The following is an 18,431-nucleotide window of genomic DNA, read 5'->3' as shown; positions in this document are numbered from 1 at the left end:
CATACTACTCATTGCTGCTATTGAAAACAAGTGGTAACTGGAAGCTCACTTTCTACTGAGAGCTACTATACTAAATTTCTAAGCAGATGCTGGCCATTCAGATCCCTCTCTTCTAATGGATAAATCAAATAACTTCACAAAAGGATTTTCAGATCTTCTTTTTCTGGTTTTTGGGAGTTCACCTGGACTGCAGGATCCTGCAGGAATGCATTCACTTTCTGCTAAAAGGCCAGCCACACACATTTCATGCAGCATTTAAATCCCAGGCAAGTAATCCACAGACTGCAGACAGCCCTTTTTCAAGAGCAAAGGAAGTGCAAAATGGCAGCTATTTTGTTCTGCTTTATTGAAAAAACAGATATCCCCAATTCAGAGGCATTTAAAACATTTATTAGCGTTAATCATTGTAGGTTAAATAAACCACAAAAACTACATTTTAGTGGGAAAAATATTATTAGGTATGATACAATTAATATGTAAAACAGAAGGTAAAGTCTTAACAAATTGCAGCATCCCATACATGAAGCGAGTGGGTCCAGCCCAATCAAAGCCCTTATATAAACAAAAGAGAGGAAGAGTACCTAGCAGGTGATTTTAAACTGGCAATTTATCACTGACTCTGGTTTAAATAATTAAGGGTAGGTTAGTAAAATGTATCACTGTAATGGAACAGTCTGATGACAGCCAGAATGCTCACACATGTAGCCTATCTAGTCACGCTTATTCCCATGTGCCATTAAGGATTACTGGAGACATGGGATGACGAGTAAGTTTTTTAGGTATTGACACAGACTCATGTTGCATGGCAGCACTTTGGATAGACACATTGTACTGTGAGCAAAAGCAGTAAGTTTTTTATTTTATTATTCTAAATTCCAATTCCTGAATAATAACGGGTTTTTTTAGATTTCTCAGTCTGCAAGACAAACATTTTCTAGAATATGCCATTTTCATGCACAAGAATGGCAAGTCAAAAATTGTACCTATGCCTATCTCTATCTTCTTGCTACATTTGATCCACAACTTTAAGTTCATAAAGGTGAAATGATCATTAACAGAAAAATGTACTTACAGAATACAATGTATAGTATATGAGAACCAGACATAGTGAAAAAACACTACATATCTGCTGATATATGAATAATATAAAACTGTACTTATATACACACATATATGCAGAGCATATAGAAAAACTAGCTCCTTCATATTTTTTAAAACTAGTTCACAACAAGCCAGAAAAGCAAGTAACCCTTAACTGGACAGTCACAGTCTTGAGTCACAGTGCAAACAAGCTCCACCAAATATTCTTGGCACTATAGCCTGTGCCTCAGTCCTGCTGCCAGCTCTCTTGAGAAAACCAGTCTCAGACAAACCCAGCACCAGCTGGCTAACAAAGAACTGCAGCTTTGATATTATTATTATTAGAAAAGATCAGTTACACAGTCAGGTGCTCCAGTACAGTAATTTAGCTTTTCACCAGCCATTAACTACTAAAAGCAATTCCAGTTGCTGCTGAAACTTTCAACTCTGAGATTGGGGGTTTTTCTTTCATTTTTCTGGCTGATTATGAAGGGTGGTGGTACTTTCCAAGAAACATGGACAACCAGTCGAAGCAGAAATAATTGATTTTACATTTTAAAATCACTTATTTTATAACAAATTGCCTCATTTGAAGAGGCATATTAAAGCTGCACCTTGGCTTTGACAAACAGCAGAGAGGCAACAACATTGTCAAAGGTGAGCCCTGTGTTCAGAGAAAATGCATGATGCTCTGCACAGCACATTGGCCTGTTATTTTTCTTCTGGCTTCAGCTTTCCCTACTGAAGCTGTCAGTAACCTAATCTCAAGAACTTACACAATCAGAATCCTTACTAATTTAAATCTTTTTCTTGACTAAAAGCAGAATAAAGTGATTTAGATTTGCCCCACCAAAAGCAACACCTATTTAGTCACCATTCAAATTTTAAAATCTGTCAAAGATCCATTGTAAAAACTTCCAATTTAAAACTATTTTAACATATAAACCTGTTCTGATTCACACACTGCTCAAAGCCAGCCGTGAGAGCTAGTTGTTCAGGACAATATCCCATAAAGATCAGCATCAATTGCCAGTTGTAACATAAATTAAAGTATACAAGGTTCTCCAAAAATTGTTTTGCAAAGCTTTCAGACATCTCAGGATTTAGTAAGTTTTGAGATGCCAAGTTAAAAAAATAGAAATATGTAACAATGATTTACAAAAGCTTAAAAATCAATTATGGATAATTTCTATACATTGAACTAAAGTTTATAAGACCTCTAAAAACATGGGTTTGATCTCACCTTGTTTTCTGGGTAACTGGTCTAGCCTCTTACTGGGTTTTACCTAGGAGGAATCAGATCTCTTCCAGCATTGGGTTACAGACCCCATAAAATGTATGAACCTGTCATGTTGGTAAGTTTGGTATTTCCTTAGCACTGAAGGCCATGTTAAGCTTTTCCCTCCCCAGCTAAATGAAAGAGCCAGGCATCCCTGGCAGACTTGCTTGTACCAGGATGGAATTAGATGTTCCCTGGAGGAGCCTGTCTCCCTCCCTAGCTATCAACAATGAGGATTACTGAATTTTCACTTAAATAACCCTAGACTACCAGTAAAATAGTTGCTGCTATGAGTCAGAGACATGTACATCAGCACAGCTGAAAACTGAAAGTTTACTCAAAATATCCATGGCCATATTTTTTAGAATGAGTGTTTTCAAAGGAGGCCAAAATATAGAAGAAATTAATTATATGTGAAAAAACAGTGCAGCGTAATATCTTACATAAAATCCAGAGGGATATTTCCCACCTATATTACTCCAAGCCCTCTGGAGACAAAATGTTCCTGTTGATTTTATCTGGCTCTGTTTCAAGCCCTAACAATTAGTGCCATTTTATCTAAGCAATCTCACAACCAGCCAATAAGGTCTGGTTTTGTACATATCAACACGGAAACCACGCTCTAGGTTGCCTGTTCATGATTTATTGTGGAAAATTATTTTTCCCTTTTATTTGCTTTTCATAAGCCCTCTTGAAAATGTGCAGTGGCGATAATTTTCCTCATAACAGATCAAATTAATGTTGTGGAATTCAGGCTGGGCTTTGAGCAAAGCATTTCTTATTCTGATTCCCACTTCCAACGAAATCGATGAAGAAGATAAATTTGGATTTTATCATCTCAGTCCCACACATTCATAAAAGAAGGAAGTGGAAAACACATACAGTTTTACATTATTTCTAGTTCATAACCCTCTGCAGGAATTTTTTCCTCCACTGCATTTCCAAGTGCATCACACTTCAAAGATATCACACAGTGTGTCTTCCACACCACATCCCCACACAGTTAAGAAGACTACTCCACAAATTCAGGGAATTACATCTGGAAGCAAACCGTTCGCATTTGGTTTTTTTTAGATTTCAGCCTCTGAGCCCAAATTATATTGTACTCTTTTGAGCAGCTTTTTGTACAGAAATACGATTCTTTGAACTCAAAGACCTCTTGGAGCACAGCAGTGAGACCATGAGGAGTGGGGTACTGTGGCACCCTCTTTTAGAAACCAAGCAATACGCAACTTTGAACACAGAGAGTGTTGGTCTGGGGCACAGATTTGAAGGAACTGTGGTAAGCAGTGAAGATTAAGCCTGTATTTATGATCTTTTTATATTTTCAGCAATTATTGAAACACACACCCTGCACACAAGAATCATTCCAGTCTACGCAGTGGCTGCATTTTCACTTCTTTCTGGAGCACACTGGAACTGTATGGGGTCCAGCAGTTTCCTTCATGACAACTCCTTCTTCCACATACACAGCACTTCCTGACATAGATTTTGACTTCCAGTCCATAAAAACTGCATTCAGTTATCCTTTGGATCCATTTTCTTCTTCAGTTAGCAAATTCAGTCCCCTTCTTGCTGATGTTTACTGAAAGTAGGAGATGAAGCTGCAGATTTAGAAAAATTGTGAAGCAGAGTCCAGCTAAAAAGATGGCAGAGGAACTATAAGCTAAAATTCAGGGTTTATGGGGGCTTTTTTCACCCTATTATTAGAAAGAAAACTTTACATGCCAAGTCCCCTTTGCCAATGTAAGAAAAGTTTTTGCAGCAAACCTAAATTTTATATATAAACTGATCTTCTTATTAAAAAAAAAAAAACCCAACAGTCACTGGTTTAAACAGAGAATCGGAGTACTTTGACATTGTAATTTTGACAGGATATTAGAGAGGATTTTCCAACTGGGTTTTGCAAAATCCTTTTGAAGTAAAGCCTTCTGCTTCTGGTCCTTGCGTTATTGCTCACGGGAAGTATTGAAATTGCTGCTTTCAAGATAAGGAGCCACGTCACTGAGATCACGAAGTCCTTTCTCGGTGAAAAAAAAAGCAAATGGTGCTGTTTTTCAAGTAAATCTAAAAAGATCAAGTTGGGTCAGCAGCACCGCCTACCCATCTGTGAAGTCTGCCTTCCAAGTTTGATTGCTCCATTGTTACTGTTTTCATGAGGATCTAAGGGTGGGATTTGCTGACCTGAAACACATAAGGAGACATGAATTCAGTTTTCCTGATGTAAGAACAACACTCCATGCAGGTAACAGTTAGAAGAATTTAGCTTGCATAAGAATTACATTTGTGAAACTTTACAAGAGACAACCATACCTTGAATATTTTTCCTTGTACCCTGCTCACGAAAAAGACTTTCACATTAGAAAAATGTACAAAATATGGCTATTGAAAAGGCATGAAGTACACTGAAATGATATTATCCATGTATTTTTAAAAAACATTGATCTTACTGAGCTCTTTACAACTTAGAAGGAGAAAATTCTCATCTTTCTTCTAATTCCACCTAAATGTGCAAGTTTAATGAGATTGTGCCCGTCCTAAATCTGCATGGCATTTAGTCCTAGCACACTGGAGTTTTACAAAGCACTGTAACTAAACACATGGTGCCTATACTTGACAAAGAAAAACAGATCTGTTCTTTCTATTGAATCCCTTCCTCTTTGTTAGGGGTACCCATGTCTTCGCAGTTGACAGCTTTGATTATTTAACATCACCATCACCCCCCCCCCACAAACTCTCTTGATTTTTTAATCATCTTGCAGAGTAATTATTTAGAGTGTTGAAAGAATTTCAGCCATTAGAGGAGAGCCAGAGATCTCCCCTGGGGCAGAAGGATGCTGCTCCAACTCCCTCCCCTGTGTGCCCTTTTAGTACTGCTGCATCTTTTGTCTAACTGGCTTCCTATTAGTGGACAATGTACAATGTGCTTAGTAATAATAATAATAAATGGAAAAAAAAGATTCTCCCAGGTCAAATCCATCTTGTGTCTTTCTCTGGTGTGCACCTGACTTTTGCATTAAACCCTTGTGTGAGCTCTCCATTAGTACCTTGAGATTTTATAGTCATGGTAATGTACTTTCCCATCACTTAGTGGATTTCCCAAATTTTTCTTTTCTGAAGCTGAATCCATTTTTTATTAATTATTCCTGGGTTTACCATTACCCATGTTAAATAACATGAGTTAAAATATTTAACATTTGTTTCTTATATACCACTTTCAGAGAATGCAGAGTTCCTCTGAACAGCTCATCATAATCCAGGTGGATTTTACAGTTTAGATTTGCCCACCCTTTGCTTCAGTTATTCACAGCTCTCTCTTACCAAATGTTCTATGAATTACATACCTATGTTGAAGCCTGAGTCCTACAAATTATTAGGCGGAGTGGTTGTAGATGGACGAGTTAAAAGCATTCAGGTAGAATACAATCCCAAAGAAATCAAACAGCAAAATTTGATCTGTAAAACTTAAATTAGCTTTAGCCAAGATTCAAATTTTCTCTTATTCAGTTAGTTCTGCACAGGTATGCTGTACAAGAAAAGTGTGGGTTTTAAAGCAGATAATCTTGAGTGTTTGTACAACTGAATGAGAAAGTGAAACATCCTCACATTACTAAGGTAAAGATACTGTATGTAGTCCAACAGAGTGAAAAATGTGTATCTTGAGGGCCAAAGCATGTATAAGCACTGACATTACAATGGTGAACTCTAATTGGGTGACTAAAATATCAACTTCACATCCTGCTTAACATTGTGTTCAGACTTCATGTTTGTAAAGTAAAATAAAAAGCAGAATAGGTGGTTATAGACCCAGCTGTTACATACATTAGTTCTGCTGGCTTTGTTTGGAGAAAAACAGAATCCACTAATTCTTAAAACTCTAGAGAATATGAAGAATATGGTATCTGTGTGAGGCTTTCCAAGAAGGCAACGCTGTCGTCATAGAGACCTGTGGGGAACGTCTGCATTAGGTACCAAACACTTCCAAAGGGCTTTCTACTCAGTCTCAGTGAAACAAAACCTTGTCAATCTGACCCAGACAGAGCACAATGTAGTAAAAACCCTGGCATCTACAGACATGGCTTCCATAAAGCAAATACCCTCTAAACATTTGGTTCTTCTAACAGTAACTTTGGAAGAGGCAAGATTTAATGTGCAAACTAGCCTTTCATTTTAGAGCTCTGCATTAAACAAGGACATTAACTCTATTTCATTTTCATTCAGCTTTTCATATTTACTATGAGTCTTTTCTGTGGTACTCCTGATGTGTATTCCAAGAAGGAGGTGCACTTATCTTTGGAGCAAAAACCTTGCAGGCTTCAAAGTCAGCAAGCAGTTTGTCCAGTTCAGACCAGGACACAATATATGTTGTTAAGAATCACACAGATTAAAGTAATTTCCCAGAACAATAAAACCCACACAGATATCTATAAATAATGAAGACAAGAAAAATCTCTACACCAATTTGCTGTTTAGTTATTCTGGCCTTTGAACTTAAGTACTGTTTGTCAGGAACTAGCCATGTTTTCTGCTGTTTTGATACCGCTACCCCCTCCTTGAACTCAGTGTAAGGAAATAAATGTTTAAACAGTCTAAACTTTTACTTTTTTCGAGTTTGAGAATATTTTTTCAGTAGGTGATTCTTCCCTCACTCATTATTTCTCTTATTACCAGAATTATTAAACCATCAAGTTAAATCATTTTAGTTTTAGTGAAAAGACATCCCCGTCCAATTAGCTTTTACCATGACAGGAGTCAGGAGTAACTATGTTGGTGTATAAATCTCAGTCTAACACCTGAGAACCAGCTCCACAGCAAATGATACAGTGATTTTTCATCAGGCATCAGGGGAAGTGCATAAAAAAATCAGAAATCTTTCTGGCTTATTGTCTTTCCCTAAGCCTCCCGGACAGTAGGCACTGTAACAGAGAAAAGCCTACAGCAGCAGCAGAACACTAAGGACGAGCAGTGAAACGCTGAGCCTGCATCTGTATTTCCTGCTTCTAACCCAGCTCCATCACTATTGCCACCTAAAAGCACTGCGATCATCTCGTCTTGTCATTCAGCTCCTAATAAATATGGCACCAATATTGCTGACACCAACTCAAACATAGCTGGCACTGAGTCAGGATCAACAGAGGTCACAAACTGAATTAATTTTGGAAGGTATACACTCATTTAAAAATTGTGTCTTGCTGGCATCCATAGTCTCTCTTCCAGAGTAATGAAAAATACCCTGGTATTGAATACCATAAATTAGTAATGCTGTAGGTTATTTCTTTCATGCAGTTTATGTCAGAAAGAAGCAGCAGTGCTCTGATATCCAACCCTGCAATTCTCATGTTGAAGAAATAAAAACATTAAGGCAATTCCTCTTCAAACTGAAGACTGCTTGGTAAAGATAGAGTCAGCTTAAAAGGACAATCAGATTGAACTCCTAGAATAATAGAATGGCTTGGGTGGGAAGGAACCTTAAAGACCAGAGCGGTTCTAACCCCCGTGCCATGAGCAGGGATGTCACTAACTAGATCAGAGTGCTCAGTGTCCCATTCAGCCTGGCCCTGAATACTTCCACGGATGTGGCATCCACACCCTCTCAGGACAACCTGTTCTCATCTCTTGCTTAACTTGAGTTGACAAACTAGACCACAAATAGTCTTCATCCTGTTTTAAAGAGCAGGACACAACTTGCCAGCTTGCCAAAGATCACCAGGAGTGTGTTTTAGGATTCCAGAAGAAATAGTTACTCACAGAGAATGCATGCACATTTATCTAGGAATTCTGCAGCTGAACTGGTGAAACAAGGAACTCAGGGATAAAATATTACTGAGATCGTATAGAAGTCCTCTATGGTTCCTATTGCTGATATTCCTACAGAGTAAGTTGCTGACTGCAACTTAAAATTTGATTTTACACTATTATTAAATATAAGATTATGTATTTTGATTTCATTTCACTAAGGTTCAGACCACGTTTCACAGATTTTGTGCAACAAAACTCTTTGTAACCATCCACTTCTGCACATTCCTGGAGAGGTCTTGGTGTCCTCCATTCTCTCATGCCAGTAAACACTGGTGTGTAAAATAAAAAGCATCACAAGAGACTGTTTAAATGTAGGGTTACAGAAATTGTCAGAGTTCTGAAGTGAATCATCCAGATTAACAGATGAAAAGCATTAAAGCAATTGCATCTCCCCCTTTCTGGCATGTTTGAGCTGGGCTGAGGCAGTCCAGGATGAAGGTCAGAGTCTTCTCCAAAGCCTCACAGAGTTCCAACTCCTGCTACTGAATCTGAGGTTTGTTAAGAGATTAATCAGCACTGTGGGCGTTGCTGTTCTAAGAGTGCCAGAGGCAAAGAGATTGGGAAATGGGAGGGTGGAACAAGAGATAAACAAAATGGGAATGAAGAAAAATGAAAAGTGGAGCAGAGAAGCAAGAGACACAACAGGGATTGGGTAACAGCTCAGTGAGCAGAACTTGAAGAAAGATGGACAGGGATTGCTCTGCTGCAGCTGGAAGCAGGAGGCATGATCTAAGTAATAAAAGCTGCTCTCTTTATTCCTTTTTAAATGTGATGCTCCACTTCGAAGCTGTGATATTCACTAGCTGAGAAAAATCAGGCTTGGAGCTGAGATTTTTGTTCTTGTTTGGGTTTTTAAACATGAAACTAGTTTCATCACTGATATGTAAAAGACTGCATGAAAGGAAAGGCTGGGATCAGCCCTAGAGCTGCGCATAAGGCTCAGTAAAAAACCTGCAACAGTTACCATGATGACAAAGGGACAAACACAACAATGCATGGAACAGATAACTCATTTACTGTGGAAGCAGATGTGTTGTGATCAACCTGAGCTGGCACATCCAGATGATGAAGTCAAGTCCCAAGGACTCACAGAATATGCCGAGTTGGAAGAGACCCACAAGAATTAGCAAGACCAACTCCTAGCCTTACACAGGATTCCCCAAGAGTCACACCATGTGCCTGACAGCATTGTCCAAATGCTTCTTGAATACTGCCAGGCTGGTGCTGTGACCACTTCTCTGGAGAGAAGAACGTTTTCCTAATATTCAACCTATGCCTCCCCAGACACAACTTCGGGCCATTCAAGAGGCAGAGTCCTGCTATCTAACACAACAACAATTACACTAAGGATAAGAAGCAATCGGAGTCCTGTGCAGTGGCTTTCTCTGCCTTTCTTTCCATCTTCCTGAAAATCATGTACAACATAATTTTTAGGAGGCTGAAGGAAGGTGAAATGCATTTTACTCTGCCCCAGAGCAGCAGCCTGACAGCTGTCAGAGCTCAGGTGAGCTTTTCTAATGGCTCACCTGAGAAAAGGTTGACTTCTTCAAGCAGTGGTACAACAGCTATACAATGGCCAGAACCTCCTCCTCAAATTGCCAGCTGTATCACAGCAAGATGAGCCCCTGCAAACCCCATTAATAAAGAACCCCATTAATAAAGAACAGCCACCTGTGAAGACACAGCAGAGCGAAGCAGGCACATCTGATCCAGCAGTTTTGGCAGTTTTCTGTACCTGTAGGACTTAAAACAGTCCCTTATCTCCCTGAATTCTTTCATGCTCTGAAACCTATTTCAGTGGTATTTTAGTGTGGGAATACACAAGACAGAGAGTCAAACAGACTTGATTAGAATAGCTGGTTTGATAACCAAGATGACATGGCAGGAACAAACAGAACTGTGAAAATTACAGGAGATGGGATTACACCTGCTTACAGGAAGAGAGAAGATTCAATCAACTTCTGCAAGCAAAGAATTATTGTAAAATGCATGAGTTTTCTGTGTGATTTTAAACCTGATTATTGTAGTAGAAATTATTAACCTGTCTGAAATAGTATATAAGCTTTTGGGAAACCTGAGTAAAATCGAATTCTGATCACCAAATCAGTATTTCCATCTCTCAATCAACCACCAATATTTTAGAAGTTTCTCACATGGATTATAAAGCTTGGTTCACTAGTCTCTAGTTCTTTCTCCCCACACAATACATACACTGATGTTAAGATTTCCCCAGTTGTCAGAGATGACTGTTTACTCATGTTGTAAGTTTTCATGCGAGGCAACACAATCAATTTTACAATAAAACCTATTGCATAAGTAAACATAGTTAGGCTGCAATTATTTTAATGCTCCTAATAGGACAGCTAACAGCATCTACATGCAAGAAAATAAAGCCTTTGGTTTGATCTAAAGCAAAAGCATAGATTGCTGACACAAGTTCTTGCTAGGGAAAGCCGAAATACAACTGCATTTTGCTCATTTAATTAAAATCCCCAGACGTAACCCAAATATTAAACAAATTTAAATATTAAACAAATATTTAAATCTTGCATGTATCAAAGTAAACAACAGTATTCCTAATTACTTAATTACTAAGAGATCCAACCTTGACTCAAGGTCTTGCTGTAATTAACTTTGGGCAGTGTCAGTTTATTTATTATTATTTTAAGTTGAAGATTTCGCTCCTTGGTTGGAGCAAAATCCAGTACCTCACATGTTTAACTTTAGGAATAGTCCAAAGGTCATTATGTTTTGTTCCATTCACTAAAGTCTGAAAGCAACAGGAGAACCAATCCTGAAACACAGCGAACATAAACTGTAAAGAATATAATCTCAAATATAAGTTTGGACAATGTTCTTCCATCCTTTCGCACTGTACAAAAATTCAATTATGAGTTTGGACTACCTTAAAAATTGGCATATGTGAAGTTTCTTTGTAACCTAAATGTACTTTCTTTTCTTAAAATATCTTCCACAGACCTCTTTAAAGTACTTCAAAGATACCTGCAAATCAGCAGATAAAAGGATGAAAACCACCATACTCATCAATCACAAAACTTGAAGACTGTCCATCTGCAATTCCACCCATCCAAGCCCATCTGAGCCAGTGCAAACATTGGATGTCTGCTGGAAAGGATCCCTTCCCCATTCCACAGGTATTTTATACCTTCCTCTTTATTTTGTCCAGTATACAACTGGTTAAACTGTAAACTCTGGAGATTGAGTTTGATTTAGTTTTTTTAATCTCCCAGTACTTCTAGGAAACAAGTATTTGGGTTACATTAAATATTCAATATATGAGCTGCTGGCAAGGCATCAGAAAATCAATAGCTTCATACATTTATAACTGAGCATTTACCACATAAAAGGTTGAATCCCAAGACAGAAACTGCTCTAATTAGGAAGCCTCATCTAGGAAGAATGTTCTTATCTGGATTTTAAACATCAGCTTGTCTCTCCTTCTCGTAGTACAAGTATCAGTAAGAGTGAGTGGGCTAACCACTCTGCACAGTCTCCATAGTGTTCTGATAATGTTTTTCCCACTTCCTTCTCACCCTCAACAGAGGATGCTGAAATGCTGCAATCTTGCCCCCTTTGGTAGCACACTGATCTCCAGCTTTTGTTGGATGGGGCCCTGAGCAACCTGATCTACTAGGTGGCATCCTTGCTTGTGGTGGGGGAGTTGAACTAGGTGATCTTTAAAGTCCCTTCCAACCCAAACCATTCTATTGTCCTATGATTTGCCAGACTTTAAAGAAAACAACACATGGCCATAATGTTTGTTTTGTTTAACCCCAAGTTTATTTTGCGTTTCACTCAGCTGGGCATTCTCCAGCGGCTTGCTTGCCCCACTACCCGCTCCCCTCCAGAGCTCCTGATGCAGCCTGGTATTAACCAGGGAGCCACAGCCTCGGCTCTGCCGCACACCGAGGGCGGCTTTTACGTAATCTGCTCTTTCATATCTGGGGCACCTTCACGCTGAGCTAGCAGGCAACACACACAGGCTCAAGAGAAACAGCTGGGTGTGTATCAGATTTGAATAAGGTAACTAAGGCTTATTTGAGCTGGTAAATGAACAGGTGTCTGAGAATTGCAAGGGTATGATTGCCACTAAATTATAGTACACACGGGGTAGCTTGTTTAGTCTTTGAAAACCAGCCAGGCACAAGCAAAGGTCAGTGGGCTAAAGTCCCACAAACACGAAGGGGCAATACAGCACTGGTGTGACTCCCTGCACAGGTACGTTATTATACTGCTATTGTATAACACATTCCTGGCATTTTTGCTGCTGCCAAAAAACAGCAACAAGGAGCCATTGTGACTAAGATTCTTTTAAGGTTGGGAATAAAAAAGTTAGTAACATTTGTTCCTATAGAAACTCAGCTATTGAAAAAGAACTACTGGAACTAATGAAAGAAACTCTGAATGTTAAGCACTTTTCATGTCAAAAACCTTTAAAGAAAGACATTGGGAAAATTTAGTTGAAGAGAGAAATATACAACTATATTAAAAATACTCGTTACATGTTTACAGAGCTGTAAATCAGTCCTGTGATATTTCACAATCACAGCAAGCCTTCAGCCAGGCACTGCTAAACAAACCAGGCTAAGTGTAGTGGCTTACCATTTGAAATCCCATAGGTACAACAGAACCCAGGCGCTGCAGCCCATTACTCAGCTCAATGCAAACTCTCAGTGCAGAGAACACTGGCTTTGCTGACTCTCATGCTCAGTCTGCCCCCTCAGCCTTATTTGCCCAAGTACAGTGACTGCAGAGTACCTCTCCTGCCAAATTTAACCCATCTTCAAAAAATCAGAAACTTTTACTGATTCTAGTCTTTCACATCTTGTATTTTCTTGAGACAAATAAAGGATGAGAGATCTGTGTTGAGACTGTGCTATGAAGATATCCCTCTAAGCAGCCAAATCCTCAAATTGTGAGAGAAATTTATTTTAAAAATCTTTTAAGCACAGTGTAATATAATAACCTTAGAAATAAAGCAATCTTTCTAATGCAATGATCTCTGTAATTTTTTCAAGATTCTTCTGCCTGTCAACAAAACATACCAGTTTCCCTTTTTTTCTTTATGCTTTCTTTCTATCATTATGAGTGTATTTTTCCCATGATACTATTTCACCCCATTCACAACATTGTGCCTAGAAAGAGACAGTTGTTAGACATCTCAGGAATGAAAAATTTTTATGTTAAAATGCCCCTGGGAAATGAAAAGCATAGGCAAGAAGGAGGTAAATTTTTTACCAAAAAATGAAATGAACTCTACCCTTTCTCCTTGGGCTATGAATTTCAAAGAGGATTTAATAGAGAAATTCTCCACACATGTTGGAATATCCTTCCAAACCTAGACTGTAAAATAGATAACACATAGAGTCCACCTGCAAAGTCCAAGGTAAACAGAAATTGCTACTTCCTTGTTCAGAAGCCAAGGAGCTGCACCATGCCCTTCATGAGCAGTACAGGGAGAAGGGCAGGAGCTCTCAAGTAGCATGAAGGCAAAACTAAAGCTGCAGAGTGACTTTTAGGACATCACGCAAACAAAATTAGCCAGCAGGGTAGGAGACATTGCCACAGGAGGATTTCATACTCTGAAAAGGCAGAAATGTTGCTACCCAACTTGGGCAGAGACAGATTTTTTTGGAAATTGCACCAAGACTGAACTGGTGTAAAACATCAGAAAGTTATGTATCAATACTCGCTGCCCAGTCACAATCACACTAATTAATTCTACTGCTAATCAAGCATTTTTCACTCAGTTTCCACTATATTTCTATAAACATACTATACCAACTCTCTCCTTTCTCTCTGCTAAGTGCTTGATAAGGTCACAAGTAGATCCACTGAGACCAAATATTTCTATATATAGAAGTAATTGCCTGTGGAATTAAGTGCACTTGCCTGGGTATCTAGTTCATACTAAACTTAATTTAGCAGATTTTCCTCATCTATTATATTCACTATTAGGGACAGTGCACACCGCCAGCTGCAGCAATGCCTATCAAAGATGGAAACTAATTATCTAATTATGTGGCACGAATGAGTTCCTCTGCGAGAACATCCGCAATCATCAGATGCAGACAAACAAGTAAACTATCACAGGGAAGAACCAGTTCCTCCAGACAGCCATGTGGCACACACCTCCTTTTCAAAAGGAGGCCAAAGAATGGTACTGTATTCTAGGAATACTGGCTCTCATTAACCATTTCAAATACATCCCATGTAAACAAAGCAAACAGCTGAACAGGCCCCATCACAGGGAAAGTGTGCTAGACAATATCAGCTGATTAAAAATATGGGAAATAAAACAAAATAAAATAACTTCAGGGAAATGTAGCTGAGTGTCTGGACACGCTGTCTCCTAGGTCTCTGCACCCCAGAAGAGGATTCAGGGAGAGGAGGAAACAGCAGTAGTGGAAGAAGATCAGACCATGGAGCTCTTAAGAAATCTTAACTCTTCACAAGCCTGAGGATGCATAGGGAGCAACACCGTTCTTTATCATCCCTGTTGTTTTTGAAGGGTTGTGGAGAAAGGAGAATGTTATATCTGTCTTCAAACAGGGACATAACAAGCCATGGGTCTACAGGCTGGTTAGCCTCACTCTGCTTCCTGGGAAGACCACAGAGCAAATCCTCTGAGAAGCTGCTTCTGAGCATAAGAAGGTGAAGAAGGTGACCAGGACCAGTCAGCATGGACTTGCCAAGGGTTAATCATGTCCAGCCATCCCAGTTGCCCTCTGTGACAGCATGACTGGGAGAGCACTGGATGTTGTTTACCTTGACTTTGGCAAGGCTTTCGATACTTCTCCCTACAGCATCCTACTATGTCCAAGGTGGGATGTTACAGTCCAGATAGGCAGACTTTTAGGTGTGTGAGTAGCTGGCTAGAACATCAGACTCAAAGGTCAGTGGTTAATAGTATGTGTCTACCCACAGGCCAGTTACCTTGCTTATTACATTTTATCAGAGACTGAGGGATGAAAAAACAGCCACCCAATTCAGCCCTCAGATGGCAACCAACTCAGAGATGCATCCAGTATCCTTGAGGGCAGGGCTGCTCTTCAGAGGGCCTAAGGCTGGAGGCAGATACGGGTCAAAAGGAGCCTTTACATACTTCAGAAAGGGCAATGCCAGCTACTTGTGGGAAGGAAGAGCCCCTGGCTATGACAGAGGTAGGGGCTGGCTGCCTGGGAAGCAGCTCTGCCCAAAAAGGACCTGAGGGAAGCAATCTGGGCATGAGCCAGCAGCATGCTCTGGCAGCAAACACAGCTAGCAGCAAGCCACAGGAGCCAAGAGAGAACATGAGGCAAAGTAGTTATCCCCTTTTAGATGTGGTGTAACACCAGCTGGGTCACACTTGCTTTGGGCCCCACAACACAAGAAAAATACTGACAAGCTGGCACAAACTCAGAGGGGGGCTGCAAGACAGGGGAGGACTTGCCCTGTGGGCAGAGGCTGAGGAAATAGGGCCACGTCAGCCTGGAGACACAATGGCTTTGGTGAACCACAAAGCTGCCAGTCAGTACCCACAGGAAGGGCTGCTCAGAAACAGAACTAGGCTCTTCAGTGAGGTGCACCCAGGACAAGAAGCAAATTGAATGAGAATAGGCTCTGGCTTGATGTGAAGATGTCACTATGAGGACTATTTGAACAACTGCTCAAGGAGCTTGTGGAACCTCTGCTCTAGGGCTCAGCCAGACAATGGCCTGAGTAATCTGGTATGAATTTACTACCAAGTCTGCCTGGGGAGAAATCTGGACTCAAGTTCTCATGAGGTCCCTTCCAGCCTGCAAGGTCCTTCCCACTTGCAAACAGTGACCAGCACTGGAACCCCTGGAAGACAAACTGAACAGGACAGTTTTTCTTCTCCTCATGACAAGTGCCGGTCTCATCATGTTTAGAAGGCCTGGAGAGAAATGTATCTGTCTGGGTTTTTTTAATGTATTCCACTGCAATTACTACATTCTACTTGCCAATGCCCTCCAGGAGCATTTTATCAACATTTAAGTTTTTTAGCAACATGATGATAAGATAGCAGTATTGCCTCTACAAAAGATGTGACCCAGGCCAGGATTTATAGACGGATTTAGAAGGAACAGGCTTACCCTGTATCTACTATCTACTATGTTTTGCTCTGGTGTATTCAAAGCTGTTCTTAGTTTACATCTGCATAAATAGCAGCCATACCACAGGCTTCGTAGGATTTACTGATGTCCTTGGGGGAAGTAGTTTATAGACCTGAAACAGACAGCTATTTCCAGAAAGCTTTGAAACAATCAAAATTAATTAATTAAAGGGACCATTTACTTACTTATTCCTTGAAAAAGTTCTTCAATGTTAACAGCATTCTTTGCACTGGTTTCAACAACAATAGCACCTATAGATTCTGCATATTCTTTGGCATCCTTCATAGGAACCTCCCTGAAAAAAAATTAAAATATTTATAAATAAAAATGCCAAATTAGAAAAAAAAAAGTTAATTTTTAAGAAAAAACTCCAAACAACTTCAAACACAACCTGATCAGAAAAGCATTAATAAGCTCTTCATCTCCATAAAAACAGTACTATCTTTCTTCATATGGCATTTAGATCATCTTATTCAAATATATCAAAATTTCAACAAAATTGATCCATCTGCAGTTTTCTGTGACTTGCTGTTGAATGTATGCCTTGAGAAAAGGAAGATAATTAAAAGGAAAATCACATTTGTTTATGTTTTATATTTGATTTTGATAAGGAAAGCAGTCTCCACATGCCAAATGTTCAAACAAGATAGGGTACAACTGTTGTGGATGAAAACGATAAGAGCATCGTATGTCTTGGTCTTTGCAAGCAGCAAGGAAACAAGAGATTCTGAAATAAATATGAAAGCCACTGACTTTGAGAACATCAGCAAGAGCAATCTGTGAGTGCCAGTGCACTGGGAAAAGACTCCATTCTATGCCATTTCACCAAAGTGAAACAATCTTAAAATCACCAGCAGAACACTCATTTTGCAACCAATACTTCATATGTTAAAAGCTGACAAATACAGTTTACAACATTCAAAAAGATCTCTGCTTTAAACAAGCTAGCCCCATGCTAGCCTTGTATCTCCCAGAGCCAGGTGGCAAGAGCTGGATCTGCCCACGTGCATCGCTATCTGTAACCATCTTTATTCCTGATTTTTGAGCAACAACAGAATCTGCACCAACTGCTTCACCCTACAGCTCCAGTGTACCAATCCAGAGACTCCCTGTACAATTTCCTCCCAGTATGAGCATGTCAGACACATCACTCAGCTTGGTGGCATCAGCAAAGTGCTGAGGGTGCACTCGATCCCTTGGTCTGTGTCATTACTGAAGGTATTAAGTAACACTGGTCCCAACATAGATCCCCAGGGGACACCACTGGTGTCCATCAGGACTCTGAGCCCTTGACTGCTACCTCCAGTTACAGCATAACCAACTCCTTATCCATCAAACAGGCCACCCATCAAATCCATCTCCTTCCAGTTTAGGGAGAAGGATGCTGTAAAGGACCATGTCAAAGGTTTTAAAGAAGTCCAGATAAATTATGGAATAAGGAAATATTATGGATGCATAGAATGAAGATCTGATCATGAAATTCTGCTGAATTCTCTTAACCAAGGATTTCCAGTGAATACAATTTAAGATGGTGAACCACATTTTTAGAGAAGTGAACACTTCCTAGTTGCTGTTACAACTATTGAATTCTATAATGCTCAAAAAAGTATTATGGACACTTACAACATTTTAGCATTGAAGTTTCATCTCCTGTCTTTGAAAGTACTTTTTAATGACCTGTCAGAAGAACAGGACACATCAGAAGGAAGCCTGTTATAAGCCTTATTCCTATTACTTAGAAATATGCTGAACATTCTGCAGTTCTAAGAGTTGACAGTACTACAACAAAGATGAGGATTTTTACTTGATAAAATTGCTTGCCTATTTGTAGAAATTCCTTCAAAGTGGAGAAGAAATACACTTCAACAGAGCACCAAGAATTGCTGATAGCATATTAACAACATTGGGGAAAAGTAGTGTGACCCCTAAGTATCCCAAATATATCTTGGTAGCTCAAAACCAAATTTTAGATGCTAAACAGGGAGGGTAACATGGACAATGATTATGAGAAATACATTAATTCCTCCTTACATTATCTCTTACACTCATAGAGATGGCAGAATCAAACCAACTTGAACTGGGTCGGCTTGACCTCTTTTGCATCTGTTCACACTGGCCTTAAAAGCAGCTGTCTC

At 39.6% G+C, this 18,431-nt stretch overlaps 1 protein-coding gene across 1 annotated transcript in view; it reads right to left on the bottom strand.

The window, feature by feature from the left end:
• Positions 1 to 368: 368 nt before the first annotated feature.
• RAB31 (RAB31, member RAS oncogene family) overlaps positions 369 to 18,431 on the bottom strand; it is a 61,719-nt gene continuing 43,656 nt past the window's right edge. Inside the window, exons 6-7 of the mRNA XM_063396649.1 lie at positions 16,482 to 16,591; positions 369 to 4,543 (exon numbers count right to left, since the gene is read on the bottom strand). Coding sequence (XP_063252719.1) covers positions 4,446 to 4,543; positions 16,482 to 16,591 — 208 coding nt within the window. The 3' untranslated portion in view covers positions 369 to 4,445. The remainder of the gene's footprint in view (positions 4,544 to 16,481; positions 16,592 to 18,431) is intronic.

The sequence above is a fragment of the Prinia subflava genome, chromosome 1 (assembly GCF_021018805.1).
Source record: "Prinia subflava isolate CZ2003 ecotype Zambia chromosome 1, Cam_Psub_1.2, whole genome shotgun sequence".
NCBI classification, from domain to species: domain Eukaryota; kingdom Metazoa; phylum Chordata; class Aves; order Passeriformes; family Cisticolidae; genus Prinia; species Prinia subflava.
This window is presented reverse-complemented; position numbering and strand designations above follow the sequence as displayed.